Raw genomic sequence first — 17994 nt, 5'->3', positions numbered from 1 at the left:
TGTTATATCTAGTAAAAAATTCAAAAATATTTCCGTTCCGATAACAACATATAAACACTATATTCATGTGAATGTGGATATGCTTGTTAGAAAAAAACAGTTTTAACATAATTTTTTTTTAATCCAATAAAAACAACAAAGGGCTCATAAGATCGTGATTCGCTCAACTCTCAAAAGGTATCTACAAATGTAAGTTTACGAAATAACAAACAAAGAAGATTTAACTCCTAAAAGGGTCAATGTTGACTTTCTGTAGATTTAATTTTGCTAAATATTTCTACTATTTACAATTTTTCTCTACTTTTAGTTTCTACAAAATAACATAATAAAGGATTAAAGTCGTCTTCCGAAGGTAATAGCTGCTATATGTGGTCAATTGAGATTTCGGCTATGTTGACTTATTGGTACATTTTTTGTACTTCTTATTTTACAAATAATTTTTACCACTGAAAGATTCTCTCTATCTTCTATAGTTTCGGAAAAAGGTAATCCTTAAAAGGCAGTAACTCCAACATGTATAAAAGTAGTGGTTCCCAATAAACTGACCTAATCACAAACTAATGCATTGTTGACACCGCCAACGCTGCTGCCGACGGGAACTGAACGCCTAAGTCTCGGAGCGCGACAAAAACTGCAATTTTTATCACTTTGTTCTATTTTCAGCAATAGCATCCATGTTTGTTGATTTTTTATCACATCCCCGAATACAATTTTAAACTACAATTTCTTATTAACATTAAGTTAATTTTGGTAATATTTTGCGCCGTATCGTAAGAGATCTAAAAAAAATGTTTACGACGATGGACAGACGACAATAACGGAAACCAAGTGATGGCAATCGCTCACGTGACTTTTTAGGCTAGATGATCTAAAATGTATATTGATAACAAAGAATAACAATTATAATTAAACATATTTGGCACAAGTGAAATTCTGATATATCGTTGTATATAAATATTAAATATTTTCGACTCATGTCGTACTCATTTATCATTTCTGTTATTCCTATCATCATATTTTATTGTTTGACCAATTCAAACAATTGAAATAATTGTTGATTAAATCAAGGTGATAACATTTACATTCAAAACGCCATTTTAGAATTATTTTCCTCGTTACAAGTTTATTTGTACACAGGCACTGCTGCGCATTTGATTTGTCATTCTATTCATGACGTCTTTTTTTAAAGCTTACAATCCTCTTCTTTTTCAAAAAAAAAGTCTTCAATCAAGATTGTCAATGCAATTGGTCTGTAAATTCTTCACGATGTTCGTACTCAAAGTGGATTGAAATAATCTCTGTCTCTTTGATGATGCAGACGTCGTTGAGCCGTATGGCCTTTAACTATGTTCGTTTTATGGCGAATTAAACATAAACATAGTGTTATTATAGCCAGACCTAACAAAACACCAGATATACTGCTTGCTGTAATTAGTAAAATGCTGGATTCGGTTAGTCCTTCAGTATTGTTGTCAACTATAGATCCTGCAATACAAATATGATGGGACTGCATTTATTTGGTGAATTTGATTTTGTGTCTAAGAACATGTACATTGTAACGAAGTTTATTGCTGTTCCCTCTGAAGTCATATGCATCATGAATATCTGTGAGAAAACGAATCATTAGGGTCCGTATAACACTTAACAATCTAAAATTCAAAAAGTGTTACATGGACCAATTATCCGCAATTATGTCACGTTTTGTCACTGGAAACAAGAACAAATCAAAGAGTAAAGAAATTGTTCCCTATTTTCAAAACTTGCAGTTACAGGTAAATGTTAACAGGAAAAATGTTGTATCTAATGGGAACATTTAACAATTCAAAATTTTAAAAAGTTTTCAAATTTTATTTTTTTGGATTTTTGATCAAAAGTTTTAAATTATTAACATTCCAAATTTTTGAATTTTTTTGGAATTTTGAAAATTTCACCAAATAATTAAAATTCTAAAATTCTTTTTAATATTCAATAGTTTAGATATGTATCCAAACTTTAAAAATACTAAACTTTAATCATTTCACTTTTTGAAAGTTTGATTTTGATTATGAAAACGGACGAAAAGAGAACATCTGTATCATTATCGCGTTTGGGGTACCTGTAAAGTGTGAAACGGTGCGAAACAAAACAAAACCAAACGAAATTTGTCAAAACTAAACGAAACAAAACAAAACGAAATACATGTATGACGAAACGAAACGAAATGAACATTTTTAATTAAAAATCAATTTAGAAAATAAAACAAGTCAGACGGGGATCAAACCGGAGAAAAATTGAATAAAAAGATATATATTTCTCAAAAGCAGAGAAGTAAGTTAAAAAAATTCGTAAGGGTTCCGCGGAACCCAGTGTCTCGCCTACTTTTTCTGTTGATCGCAGGCTCAACAAAAATGAGGAAGTAAATCAATAAAAATATTCCTCTTGATACTATCTTTTGATTGTAAGAAGCTTCTGTCCAAGTTTGGTAAAAATCCAGGATAGTTTATGAATCTAATAAATATTTAAAAACTTTAACTGCAGACTGAATTTAATGTTAACTGGCAGAAAACAAAATTTCCTTCTAGATACTAGCATTTGATCATAAACAAGCTTCTGTCCAAGTTTGGTACAAATCCAAAATAGTATAAGAAAGTTATTAAAATTTTAAAAACTTTAACCACAGAGTGAATGTGTTGTTTCCTTGCAGAAAATCTAAGTCCATTTAAAAGTAAAATACGGAAAAAATGGATTTATTTTTTTACAAAATTTCCTTCTAGATACTAGCTTTTGATCATAAACAAGCTTCTGTCCAAGTTTGGTACAAATCCAAAATAGTATAAGAAAGTTATTAAAATTTTAAAAACTTTAACCACAGAGTGAATGTGTTGTTTCCTGGCAGAAAATCTAAGTCCATTTAAAAGTAAAATACGGAAAAAATGGATTTATTTTTTTACAAAATTTCCTTCTAGATACTAGCTTTTGATCATAAACAAGCTTCTGTCCAAGTTTGGTACAAATCCAAAATAGTATAAGAAAGTTATTAAAATTTTAAAAACTTTAACCACAGAGTGAATGTGTTGTTTCCTTGCAGAAAATCTAAGTCCATTTAAAAGTAAAATAAGGAAAAAATGGATTTTTTTTTACAAAATTTACTTCTGGGTACTATCTTATGATCATAAACAAGCTTCTGTCCAAGTTTGGTAGAAATCCAGGATAGTTTAAGAAAGTTATTAAAATTTCAAAAACTTTAACCACAGAGTGAATATTTGTGGACGCCGCCGCCGACAACGACGACGACGACGACGCCGACGGAATGTAGGATCGCTATGTCTCGCTTTTTCGACTAAAGTCGAAGGCTCGACAAAAATGAAGCACTTTGACTATGATCATTCTTAAGTAGGAATAAGAAGAAAAAACGAATTGAATAATTTTGATGTGCAAACAAAAATATTTAAAGAAGAGGCTGTATTTCTATGAACAAATCGGACATCACATGAGATATATTTGGGCCAGGTGATATAAAAAAACACACAATTTCCGAACATATTTAAAGCTGCATTAAACAGATTAATTTTACTTACAATAAAAAATCTCAAACAGAAGATAAGCGTTTCAGATAATTTATTCAGAACTATTTGGGTTTCATAATTAATCATAAGATAACAACGAATTTCGAATTTGTTGGTCGTAATGGACAAAAGGAATTCTTTGCTGGATAGTCTACTCCCATTTTACAATTGTGTTTGTTCTACACTTTTGCCCAAACGTCACTGGCTTGATAAAGCGCCCATCATTTAGGAGAACAGTAACAACTGACCAACTTGCAGTAAGCCGAATAATGTGATAAGATTGAGTATGCAAATATTTGCTTTTATTATACATCAGTTATCATTTTCTATATAAAATAAGTACACAATATTTTCACTATTTTTTAAATTGTAAGCGTTGAACTATTTGCCCTGAATGAAACTATTTAACCGCAAGAGTCATTATATTTCGCGGAATTTCAACTGCAGCTACGGGATTGGAGGATGTTGAGAATACCGTAGGAGTTACGACGTCGCGTTTTACCTATTGTATCTAGGGTTGGCGTCAGTGCGGGACGTAGCCTAAGCATTCAGCATATCACATAAACATTTTTTCAGCCTGAATATCCATGTAATAGTTGCCACTGTACATTAAGCGCCCTTCTATCCATGTGTAGCTGTGGTGATTTTGATTAATGCGTGCCATCAGTTTTAATTAACTGAGCAATACCATGTCAATTATTTTAACGATTCAGTTGTAAGGTAGTTTTGATAATGAAATATTTGTTTGTGTGTTTTTTTTTCTCTCTTGGAGAGGCTTGCAGATGCTTAGCCTGCTGCCCATTCTAATTTAATATATTTTGAAGAAGAAAAACACAGTGTTAAACAAAACCGTAATTTAATTGATATAAGGTTTTAAAAGTTCACATTATCGCTATACATTTTAGCAAATTGAAGTGACCAATCTTAATGGTAAACTATATTGGCTGCTTTTTTTCATATTTATTTCTGGTTTACTAGTATTGTTTTAGCATAATTTAGGTCCTTTGTTGTCTCATATTATCATGTCATGTAACACGGTAGGTACAGTGTCCGGCTTAGATTTTTTCGATTGATATTAAATTAATATTTTCTGTACTGAAAACATTTCACAATAATCTTGTATTACGATCTTTAAGAATTCGCTTGGTGTATTTTAAAACAGACTGTATGGGCTTTGCTCATTGTTGAAGGCCGTACGGTGACCTATAGTTGTTAATTTCTGTGTCATTTGGACTCTTGTGGAGAGTTGTCTCATTGGCAATCATGCCACATCTACTTATTTTTATACTGAGATGGATGTTGCTATTTTTTATGTCCTTTTTGGTCATATAGCTCAGTCAGCTATAAAATGCCCCGAAATGACAAAATGTAATTTTTTTTTTAACAATTCAAACGATAAAACTAACGGCCTAATTTATGTACAAAATAATGAATAAAAAAAAACAAATATGTTACAAAGCAACAAACGACAACCACTGAATCACAGGCTCCTGACTTGGGACAGGCACATACAGAATGTGGCAGGGCTAAACATGTTTGAAGGCGCCAACCCTCTCTTTAACCTAGGACAGTGGTGTAACAGTACAACAAACTATGAAAATCAGTTGAAAAAGGCTTAACTCATCAGATGCATACAAATAGAAGCACATCTAACAAAAACACAGAGTGGACGTGGCAGGGTACTTATACATCCCCACAACGTAAAGGCACTAACTACAGATCTGAGAGTACTCGCAGTTACAAACAGCTTGTTCAAAGTCAATAACAACCAATAAAAAAAAAATCATGAATCTAAGACTAAAATATCAATCAGTACACATCCAACATCCAATGGGTTTAGTGTAAATGTAAATGCTCTTTTGTTCCGACGTTGGAAAGTTCCGGGCGGAAAAAACTAACTAGCCGAAAAGTTCCGGAGGAACTTATTAACTAGTTACTTTGTTCCTCCTATGGTTGAAAAGTTCCACCGGAACAAAGTGACTAGTTGAAAAGTTCCAACGGAACATATCAACTAGTTAGAAAGTTCCTTTTTGCCAACTTACTCAAAACCGGAACTAACAAACTAGCCCAAAAGTTCCAACGGAACTTATCAACCAGTCACAAAGTTCCATTTGGAGAATTGATGCAAAGTAAATGCGCAACATATTATCTTTGAACCTTTTCAAAGGGGAACATAGATACAAGCCACAAAAGTCAAACGGAACTTATCAACTAGTCACAAAGTTCCTCTTTGTCAAATAAATCTATAACGGAACTAACAAACAAGTCAAAATTACCAACGGAAAATATCAAATAGTCAGACATCTACATTCAGAGAATTATCTAAAAAAGGGAAGAACATATCATCATTGAACTTTTAAAAAACGGAACCAAGTGACTACAAGACACTAGCCACAAATGCCAAACGGAACTTATCAAATAGCTACATAGTTCCTCCTTCATCGGCGAATTATCCCAAACTGGAAATAGCAAACTAGCTTAAAAGTTCAAACGGAACTTATCAACTAGCTACTTTTTTCCGGAACTTTTCAACTGCACTCGGAATAAAACAACTAGTTGGAAAGTTCCGTCGGAACAAAATAACTAGTTGAAAAGTTCCGCCGGAACAAAGTAACTGCCGGAACATAGTGGCTGTTACATAAAGACGTCATAAACAGTCAGAGAAAAACATGACATTGTGCAATGGTCCAAGATACAAGTATCGACAGATTGTAGAGCCATGAATGTTCATATGTATATAAAAGTAATATTTAGTTTAATTTTAATTTACTGATAACAAAATCAATATAAATGCCAATAAAAACAATATTTAAAGATCTAATTACAGTGTTGAATTGGTAACCTTCTATAGGATCGATAAGTTTACCCGGATCGTTTTTGAATTTCCGGGCTCGGTAAACATCAAACTTCAAAACCAAATCTTTATATCTATGGAAGAATTTAGTAAAGGTTTTAAATAATTTGTGGTAACGAAACTCCCGACTTAATAATTTACCAGTAATACATAGATTACGTTCATTGAAATCCAAAACGTCACAACAGATACGGGCATAGCGAACAGGATGTGATATATAAACACCGTAAGATGTTGCCAAAGGAACATCACCGTCCAACAAAAGAAAATTAACAATAGGGAACGACAAATCGTCCCTTTTGTCGTAAATTTTTGTGTAGAGATTCCCGTGTAAAACTGAAATATCTAAATCTAGGAAAGGATAGTTATTACTGTTAATATTTGATTTATTTAAAGTTATTTCCTTTGGGTAAATTTCGGCAGTATATTTAGGAAATTCTTGATTATTTAACGAAAAATATCATCAAGATATGGTAAATGTTTTGAATTCATCAATTAAATGCAATTTAGACGGGTCTTTACTGAGTTTGGTCATACACTGTGACTCATAACAGTACATTAACAAGTCTGCTATTAAAGGTGCGCAATTGGTGCCCATAGGAATACCTACAATCTGTCGATAAACTTTATTACCGAAACGTACATAAATATTATCAAGGAGAAAATTGAACAGCTTCAATCATCTCATCACACCTCCAGTAAGTATATCTAGCATATTTACCTTTCTCATTAGAGAAGAAGGCTTTAAATGAGTTGCATCAAATATATTTGCATCCAGATTTAACAAACGACCATTTAATTAAATAGGAAAACTTTTGTTTGATTAGATTGTGTGGAAGTGTAGTGTAAGGAGTTTGAAAGTCAAAACTGTCAACAGAATCAAAAGGACAATCAAAAGTATGTAATTTATCTAAAACATCTAAAGACTTTTTTACACTCTAAAAATGATTAATTCCACTATTTTCATATATTTTATAACAAAAGTTAATGATGAGTTCTTTGATAGTAGTTAAGGAACTAGTTAAAAGCACTGAAAGATTAGTTGTAGAACACTTACTAGAGACCGAGATGAAACGATATTTTTTTTTTTTTTTGTGTAGTTTAGGTAACCAATACAGGGACCTTCAAATGTTCAGAAGAGGCCTTAAGCTGTGATGTGGTTATGATATGATTGTTTATTATATGACGTTCTGTGCAGCGCACAGACTTGAATGTAGAAGAATTAAAAATTTCATTCTTAAGAACGTCCGTGTAGTATTTACGCCATACCACCACCACATTGTTGGCTGCTTTGTCGGCCGGTACAAACACAAACCGCTTTGAAAGTACTTGAAGTTTGTTTCGTATTCTAGAAATATGCGTATTATGTACTCTTTTATTTATTTCTGAATTATTTCAAAATGTGATATTCGAATATCCACAACATTCATACATTTATTTAAATAAGAATCAAGAGATTTTTTATCAGATTTTCCCCGTCTACACCAATTTTTACAATACGATGAAAAAGCGTCTTTTGTGACCTGACGACACTGTGTCCAATCTATTATAGATGGAGGACGATATTTTGTCATTTTTTCAAAATGTTTTTAACATCTCGGTCTTGAACGATATTGAGGTTCCCCGTAATAACATGGCCATAGAGATCATATCTAAAATTCGACGATTCACAGTCTCAAGTTAGAGGAGTATCATTTTCTACATTGAAGTTTGATGTTACTGAGGGTCAACTTTGCCTGAGGGAGTGGGAACCTTAGTTTCTTCATAACTTTTATATTTATAAACGGCCATTTTTAGATGATTGAGTGTTGGTTGCTTTACGTCCAGTGGCAAATATTTCATGCATGTCCAGGACGAGAACAAATTAACAATAAATACAATATGAAGGTCCTGTAATAGAGGTCGTTCGGGATGCAGGTTCGGAAATTTAGACTGCCACTGGAAAATGAGGGTATATTGGCAACCAACGAACCCTTAATTAGTTGTTGCACGGGTTCTTAACGTGCAGAGAGTGTGGCACTTTCTCTAAACGCCCCATTCTGACCGGACGTGACCGCGTACTTGTACTTTGCTCAAAGTTTATTGTCGTATGATAACTTACAAAAGTGCAAATAACAAATACTGAACTATCCCTGAATACAAAAAGTGAATATCCCGTTTATTTTTAGTCGCTATTATATTCGCTATTAAATATTGTACCATTATTGAAGCCCCCCGTGGAGGTATCTAAGTCAAATATACATATATATATATACTATTAATAACCACATTTAGAACAGTAAACACAAAGACGACAAGTAATTTCTGCATATGGTTCATTTATTTCGAGAATCAAAGTGTCGATTTAAAGAAACATATTTCTCATTTTCACCCTGTAGATCAAAAAAGTTAGCCTCTTGTTTTATATTATATTTTATTTTTTTGTTTTAAATATTCTTTCCGTTTTGTTTCTTTTTGGTAAATTTCGTTTCGTTTCATTGGATTGTCACTTTGACATATATTAACAGTTCCTTTTTGCATGGTAAATTTACGAAAAAAAGTTTATACCTTCTTTAATTTTGACCCAGTATGTTTCCAAATACATATAGTAGAATTCGTTCTCAGACTATTCCATATTTTTTATTCATTTCAGCATTCTTGGTATATTTCTTACAAAAACGAATAAAAAACAAGAATTACAAACTATTAATAATCTCCGAATTATTCCTACCTGTTCCCGACGGTCTGGCCGTAGTTTTAAATATTTCTTGTTGTGTTGTCAATATAGATCCATCAGTTGTTGTTAAGGCGTCTTTTGATGTAGTTACAACTTTATCTGGTGTTGTTACAAGTTCCGATGTAGTTACAGTTGTAAAGTATGTTGACATGGTTTCTGTTGTTGTAGCGTCTGATCTATCAATGTTTGTTGTGGATTTTGAGCTTTCTTGTGATGTTTTCTCCTTTGTAACTGATGCTTTTGGTGTTGATTTAATTGTTGTCGAAGCCTCTGTCGTTCTGACCTTTGTCGTCGTACCTGTTTGTAATTTTGAATCCATTGTTGCCGGTTGTGAAGGATTTTTTTCAATTGTTAATGATGACGCTTTTTCTGTTGTAGACTCTGTTGTTATGTCTGATGTGAAAGACAGTGATGTTGTAGGAGTTGATAGTTCCGATGTTGTTTGTAGTAGTGACGAAGGCTTTGTCGTGACTTCTTCTGTCGTTGTGATAGGCGAGGAAGATGGTATCATTGTTGTTTTTTGTGAAGTGGTAGTCTTTTCGCACGTCGCTTCACATGGCAAACAAAAGACTGGGGTAGAAGTTAATGTTTCAGTTGTACCTTGAAAAAAGTATATAAAAGGTAATACTATGCAGAAATGAATAAAACCTGGAATAAATAAATAAATTAATTCTTACCTTGGTTCTATAGTATATTTGTAATTTGAAAGTAAGGTTCTAGTACTATCACGTGTTTCTCCTTTCCGTTTTCCACACTTTTTCGTCATAAGTTGGAAAAAAAAGTAAAATCACAAAAATACTGAACTCGATACACCTCTGACTATCTCTTATATCTCTGATGTTTCACAACTTTTCTAGACTAGGGGATTTTGAGATTGACATCCTTCCTTTATGCATAATTGTCTTTTTTTCGACACGGTAGTCTTTGTTTCATTCTACTGATTAATAAGAAAGTTGTAGATACACGTGTTTTTTTAAAGAATATATTTCGTGAATTCGATATTGATTATATATGTAAAATGTCCAACCTTTCGCAGATCATCCTGATTTTTTTTCCGTTCCTTATAGATCTCAATTTTTAATAAGTAACTTCAAAAACTATTTTAATTGAATAGGAATTCCACTAGAAATCAAGCTTATCTGCAACTCATTTTATAAAAAATCTTATTATTAAGTTAAGAAATATTCGTAAGTCATGACTATTTCAGTATAACTATTTTGTGAAAAGAGCCACTGGAACGCAATATGCGTTCTCTATATAAATACTGTCTGTTTAAAAAAATGTGACATTCAAAATGATGAATCATGATTATGAAAACAATGCGATTTCAAGTCATCTTTTCTCTCAACATTACTAATTTGTAAGTTCAGCATCAATTTCTTATATATCATTTAAATGGTAGGCAATACCAGTTTTTCTAAGTTCCCGGAAATCGTTGTCAGGTATTGTCTGGGTAAACTGACAATAATTGCATGTCGGAGTAGTGCTGACATCTGGTGCTGGGTGTGGTGTGTAAATTCTTTCTCTATCTGCCTCAGAATTTTTATCTAAAAATCAAAATTATAACAAATGAAATAGTAATTTCGTGGAATAGTTGTTATGCTTCTAGAACTCACATACTGATTAATCGTATTACTATTATTATCGAAATGGTTTGTCTAATGTGTGTGACTAAGAAGCTTACATTTCATTGAATAATTGGATCCTACCTCACTCTACTGGATACTAGATGCTAGGTCAATCAAAATTCTTAAATCAACTTCTTTCCATATTACTTGCACGTATTCTATCAAAGCCGGGCCTCAGGTTAACTGTGAAAGTGCCTATTCCGAGATCGACATGTATCAAGTTTGGATACAAAAAGTTGAAGAGATATATCTACCTACAGAAATATATGCATTAATTACATTCAAGACCAAATATTTGGAAATCCAAGCACATAAAATGTTCCTATCATTAAACCAAAAAGGGACTAGAATATAAAAATAAGAAGATATGGTATGTTGCCAATGAGACAAGTCTCCACTAGAGAACAAATGACATAGAAGTTAACAACTAAAATTAAAACAATTCAAACGAGAAATCTATCGGCCTGAATTTTTAGTGCATAAAGAATTTAGGTGAGAAGGAGAGATCGATTACGGCGAGATTTAACTTTTGATTTAAATACAGAATAACATGATTTGTGCTACTTCCGGATTCAAGATGCCTTTTTCAGTTTCATATGATAAGTAAATTCCAACTGATTTAAATAAAAATGTATGGTTCTAGGTACTTTTATATGTTATTAGTGCAAACAGTGCTACTTCTGATTTAATCAAAGGCTGTTCCGGTTCACCTTTTTCAAAATCATTTAAATTCCATTCTAAAACAAAGACCTCATCGCTTTATTATTCACGTACGTACCAATATGACGTTATAGCAAAGATAAAAATTTAGAACGTGAAATTGACATTTGACCTTGATTTCAAAGACATATGTCTTTATTATGCATGGTTTATGAATGCTATCATCATACAAATAATTTGAAACACATTGGGAGAGAAAATCTCCTATAACATTTTTATCGTTCTATTTTTGATAAATTAAAGTATTTTCCATGTAACAGTTTTTCAAAATTTAGAACATGTGAACTTGACATATGACCTTGACCTTAAATTCCTTTGATAGACCAAGGATTTAAATTACCGAAGGTCTCTATCACTTGGGCTTGATGTGTTACACTTATAAATCATTTTTTCAAATACTGAAAACGAAATAATTCTCATAAGGAGACATCGGATCGCTTCGGTTAAAATTATAAGGGAAAAACAATGTTCTGTAGGGAAATGATATTTACAAAGAGAAGTGTTCAGTGAAACAGTGTGTTTTTCAAAAGAGCAACAACTGTTGTAATAATATATATCATACATCTTATCGACATAATGTGAAACCAAAATACTACACAAGTAAGTAATAAAAATGGCAGAAGGAAAAAAGTAATCGGAACGATTTCTAAAGGTTTTTCCACAGAAGGATGGAAAGACCGAATAAAACTCCCATATTACCCATTGCTCTGTTTACACGGTTTACATTTATCACCATAATACGTTAAAACAATTACCGTAAAAGAGTCAACAAAGGAAACAATATCATGCATGAAAGGAATTATTTCCTCTGTATCAAAAGGTTGAAATTCTTAGAAAAGACAATGCAGGGAAATAATCATAGGAAAGGCAAGCTCTGGAATATGGTATCAACTTAAAGATATATTCTACAAAAATGTTTTATTTAGATCATCATGTACACGTGGTTTGCTTCTGTGTAGACCAAAAGTCGTATGAATCCCCAATTTTTTTTTATACTTGTAACAAAATAGCTTTGTTTGTAACAAAACGTCAACTAGCAACTAGAGCATGAAGATGGTTGATTTTTTATTGACAAAATATTGTTTATGCATTATTGGGAGTGATTTCAAACATGGATTGGGCTTCTCTTAGCAGCTTATTATTTATATATCGTTCCTTTATTTGTAAAAGGCGAAATTCTAACAGTAGCCTCTCACGACAAAATAAAAAGAAACTAGTATTATTCTTTGACTTCAAGATCCTCCATATAGAGTTAATGTCCTCAAAACATAATAATGCGTCGTTTGATGATTATGTTGATAACGTCTCATTTGGTGCTTTAAATACGGATTCAATAAATACAGTTAGGACTGCTTCATATCTAGACGTACACTTAGAAATTGATACTCATATGATAACTAAACATTTGTACAAAAAGACTACCATTATAATTTATCTTTTCTATGAAGCTGCATTCAAGCGCACGCCAATGAATCTATATAGTAAACTTGACCTCTTTGGTCTGCTAGAGATGACCACGGATATTTTTCATTTGTCTTTGTTGCCCTTTTTATCTGTCCTTGAATGTCTGAAGGCTGCGTCTAATAAGTTTAAACAAAGAACGTACAGGATGTATGGATTGAGTAGACTTGCTTAACTTACTAAACAAGTATGCGTTCAACAGGTTTTGGCGGATTCAAATTACATGTTGTTTTTTTCTTTGCCTTATTTATAATGGTGCTTAGCGTTCATCTTGTCCGACTTTCTTCGACTTACGATTTTTGATAATCTAATTCGTTTGGTCTTACTTTTTTTTTAGTAATTTGAAGTTGATTTATTCGTCGACCGATTTCAACATCTGTTCAGATTTTGTTTTTTATGAAAACCTATATTTCTCGTGTTTTTAAATTTTTATTCTCTATTTCAAAAATATGTTGTCAGGAACGAGGTAAAATGTGATAAGTATTTGTTTACTCATAAAAAGCATTAATAACTTTTTTTGTTTTGTTTCAAAGTGTGAATGATTAAACTAAACAGAATATTGAAATATGCCGTTGGCAAAGTTACTCACATAGATGCTCATTTTAGCATTGTATACTTACCTTAACGTACTTTGGATTTATTATCTTGGTTCGATTTTGAGTATATATATATGATATATATGATATATGATATAGACACTAAAAGATCGAATGTGGACCTTTAGAGTGCTATGGTGTTGCATGGTTATTTGTGTATGTTATTTTTCATAATTATGTAATACATAGAGAATATCTTATGGCTTTTTCAATATCACATCCGTATCAACCCGAGACACCAATATAATCCCAAGAGCTCTGCTCGAGGGATTATATTGGTTGAGGGTTGATACGGTGTGTGATATTAAAAAAGTAATATCATATACACTTTATTATATACATATACCTCACGAAGATGTTTTTTATGTGACATGACGTCATACAGGTAGGGAGGTTTGAAATGATGTCATACAGATTATAGGTTTGGCATGACGTCATACAGATTAGGGGTTTGATAAAACCTTTGCAACAGTGACTGCAATCGATGACGTGACGTCATACAGATTAAAGGTGTGATAAAGCCTTTGCAACCGTGCTGATTTCGATATCATCACGGGTAGTTGATACAGCACGCTTGCCAATGATTGTATTACACATACAGTTTACCTGTATTTACTACTAAGCATATAATAAATAGTCTTACCTGCCAGGAGGTAATAATATAGAACATCATTAGATATCTTTGTAATCTTCATACACATATAGTACTTTCTGATTCCGTTAACAAATGGGTCGAAAAAGGTATCGTCTCCTCTAGAAATTTAAACAATGCAATATAATATACACATATATTTTAAGTAGAATAAACGAAAGGATAATCGGTTTTCTACTTATAAATTTTATGGAAACGGAGTATCATTATTGAGTCTGTAATAGTCTGAATTATTGTTGTTGATTGGATGGCGATATGCAGGCAGAAATCAATAGCATTAAAAGTTCTAAATATTATGATATATTGATTTCTTTGCCACAAATAAATTATAATTTGTAGATTTTAACACACAGCTGTCTTGTTCAAGTAATAATGTAGCATGGAAAACTTCTAGCAAAGAAATGTGCTGTCTAGAACTTACAATGAAGTGAGAGGTTTTGTTTCTTGGTAAATTAGCAATATAAGCGCTGTTCTTTTTCTTTTGTTATTTGGCAAGTAGTAGTAGTTAGTGTTTTTGTGTCATGAGTTGAAACACAATATACACAATAAAACTTTAGGACATATAGTCTCACGGTAGCAGCATCAAAAAGGTGTCAAAATGCACAATCGACTAAAAACTTTAAACGTCCCATAACACCATCAAAAGTAGCCACACAAATCTTGCAGTGTAGTAACTACATTTATTGACATACAATTCTACATATTGAAGACGATTTCAGGCAAACAGTCAATAATGAAAAGTGTTCACAAAGCTTCATGATCATGAACCGACGGACGATACGGCCTGGAGAAAAAAATAAATACCTAATATAGTGTGTAATTCCCCCCTCCCCCCCCAAAAAAAAAAAAGAACTGTGTGTGTGCCTAGTCGTAAAAAGTGTTGTTTAAACTCTTCCTTATAAACGGAATTGTCTTTTAGTGAAGGAGTTTTTTTTTATAAGACAGAGTTTAGTTTTATACCGTTAAGGACTTTAGAGTAAAAAATAGTGCGAGTCGAAGTCGCAAAACCTGCAATTGTTATGCCTATCAGGTTCATTAGAATTAAGTGGATTCATACAAAGAACAGAATTCTCTTATGCACAAATCTTTTTTTCTCCAAAATATTAAAGGTTAATAACATTGATCAGATAAAAAATTGGGGAAATGTCATGAACATCTGAAAACTAAACGTGTTTGTCACTTTCAGATCGTGACAAAGAGAGCAAAACTGTAAAAATGCGCCTTTAAGTTAATAACATTAAACTGATTTGAAATGTATCAACGTTGTATTGCAATTATCATTCATTGATGCAATTAAGCATTATACAGCCAGTTCTTTAATACTTGGCAAGGAACACAAACAGGTAAGCCTCGATCAGTCGAACATTTCATGCCTTGGTCTTTGATGGATAGTGTTTGTCTCATTGGTAATCATACCATATCGTCTTGTTTTTATAAAGCAGCTTTTAAAAAGTATTTCCAGATTTCAGTTCAAGAACTACATTAATAAAAACTGTAAAGTAAAATCTACTTTTTTCAGAAATGTATTGAGAAATGGTTGATAGATATGCTTACTCAAAAACATAGACATTGCCAGTGTTGTGGATACATGTTTGACCGTCATAGTTTACACCCGTAACTTTAACTTTCCAATCTGTTAACTTTGAAGGTGTTGTCTGGAATGTTATGTTTCCACCTTTGGTCACATCAGTCCATTGACCAATTAAATATGATGGAAACGTACATGCATTTTCTAAAAAATATAATATTAGTAACAGGTGATTCAGTAATAAAGATATATAGTAGAAAGGCAAATAGTTTTAAATCATATTTTAATGAAGAAGTTTGTTTTTATGTTCTGGAATGAAAATAACAAACACTTCATGCTAGAAAAAAAAAACCGTTAACTGTAAATTTGTCAACTCATAAATCTAAAAAAAGAAAAAAAAGAAACATAACGAAGGAGAAAAAATAACAAAAATGACAACGCATGATAAGTTCGACAAGTGTTTTTGGTTTCACCTGTCATCTTTAGTTAATTTTTGTAATTCTCAACAAAACATTCAATTAACAAAAAATCTTTTCAAAAGAATTGACTAAACACAAAAATAAAACGTTGGTAATATGCCTAGTGTTAAATTAGATTAAGCAGGACAATTGAAATACTATGAAAACAAAAGTATGTTGAATATTCGCCTTGTAACAGGCTACTAACGAACCCCTACAAAGAATCATTATATAAATAACACATAGCTGAGAGGGTGATAGAGCAGATTGTTACCCCGAGAAAACATTGTCAACTGAGGCGAAGCCAAGGTTGACAAAGTCTTTTCGAGGGGTAACAATCTTCTCTATCACCCTCTCAGATATGTGTTATTTAATTTATTATACTGAATGTTCTGTCTTTAAATTTCAAATGCAAAGTAATAAACTGTGTCGTATTATACATAACAATCATCCATTTTTATTAAAGCGCACACTTGAGCAAGCGTCTCCGTGAAGGGTAATAGAGTATTTGCCATGGGATAGAGTAAATTGTCTCCCTCGTATTAACAAATCAAAATCTGGCATTTTGACATGAATTATAATAATACAAGATATCTTTAACTTCCAATAATTCCGTTGGATCATTTTTGTGTAAGGAGCACACCCCTGATAATGAAGTTCGTATAGTGTAAACATGCATGTTAGTAACGTGTGAATTGAGATTTGTAAAAACCATACGAGGGTACAAATGTATGTTACTGCTAAGAAATGGGAAGTTGAAAATTGGAAAGTTGAAATCACCACTTTTGTAATAGATTCTAGTTTGAAGTTGTCCATCTGTGTCTATAGATATTATACGAACTACATTTAATGTTACTTGTACGAACTTTAATGACATATACTTTTATTGATTCGTATCTGAAAGTAAATTCTTAAGATATAAAATTTCAAATAATTTAAAAATCCACACATTGGAAAAATTATAATCATATCTTGTTTGATCAAAAGGATGCAAGTCGTAAAAAATGTAATATGATATATTTGGAATTCATTGAAATACACTTCAGATTATTCTTTATAGAGCAATCGATGTGATTTATCTCAAATTGAAATAATGTACTTAAAAAAATTGCAATGAATAAATATATATTTTCTTTTTAAACATGTCATGCCAATAAATTATACAAGATAAAGAGAAATTCAAATTTTTACTATAATAATTACGATACGGTTAAATTTTTCGTTAACGAAATTTATCCATTTGCCAAAATGATTGATGTGTTTCTTGTGCTGATAGTATATACGAAATTTACATGGTTTTATCCCAACAAAGAATACAAATAGTCAGTAAGGCTCATCGACTATACTAATGATTGGTAAATGATTTTCATTTAAAATGAAATGACACCAAGAGTTGACTATGTCAGTCCTGGACTTCTGCCGACCGGCAGTAAAACCCTTAATTGTAGAGTGTCTACTTGGTTCTACAGAGTGTATAATTGCCCAATCACGTCCGGTAGTAATTATAAGTGTATCGTAAAATCCAATGCCCCTCGACCAGTACTCTACCAACTATTCCATAAGCGGTCCGTAAGTGGCCTTGTAATACAAAATTACTGTCCCTTCACAATCTGGTCATTTTCCAGTGGCAGCCTTAATTGTCAGTCCCTTATCTAGACCGACAAACTTTAGTCTTAGATACATGATTTTTTATTAGTTGTTTTTGGCTTTGAATTGGCTGTCAGTTACTGCGAGTACACTCAGAACTGTACTTTGTGTCTTTCTTGTTGTGAAGAACGTATAAGTTTCCTGTCACGTCCGGTCTGTGTGTTTTTTTAAAAATGTTTTTCTGCTTTG

The 17994-nt window shown here is 32.2% G+C and overlaps 1 protein-coding gene across 2 annotated transcripts in view; it reads right to left on the bottom strand.

Annotated features, from left to right (window-relative positions):
- Positions 1 to 864: 864 nt before the first annotated feature.
- Positions 865 to 17994, bottom strand: part of LOC127714855 (uncharacterized) — a 49734-nt gene continuing 32604 nt past the window's right edge. For both annotated transcript variants that reach the window (XM_052220887.1, XM_052220888.1), the window contains exons 10-14: positions 15727 to 15904; positions 14164 to 14273; positions 10525 to 10662; positions 9110 to 9715; positions 865 to 1485 (exon numbers count right to left, since the gene is read on the bottom strand). In XM_052220887.1, coding sequence (XP_052076847.1) covers positions 1277 to 1485; positions 9110 to 9715; positions 10525 to 10662; positions 14164 to 14273; positions 15727 to 15904 — 1241 coding nt within the window. In that variant the 3' untranslated portion in view covers positions 865 to 1276. The remainder of the gene's footprint in view (positions 1486 to 9109; positions 9716 to 10524; positions 10663 to 14163; positions 14274 to 15726; positions 15905 to 17994) is intronic.

Source organism: Mytilus californianus, unplaced genomic scaffold, assembly GCF_021869535.1.
Source record: "Mytilus californianus isolate M0D057914Y unplaced genomic scaffold, xbMytCali1.0.p SCAF_9, whole genome shotgun sequence".
In the NCBI taxonomy this organism is placed as follows: domain Eukaryota; kingdom Metazoa; phylum Mollusca; class Bivalvia; order Mytilida; family Mytilidae; genus Mytilus; species Mytilus californianus.
This window is presented reverse-complemented; position numbering and strand designations above follow the sequence as displayed.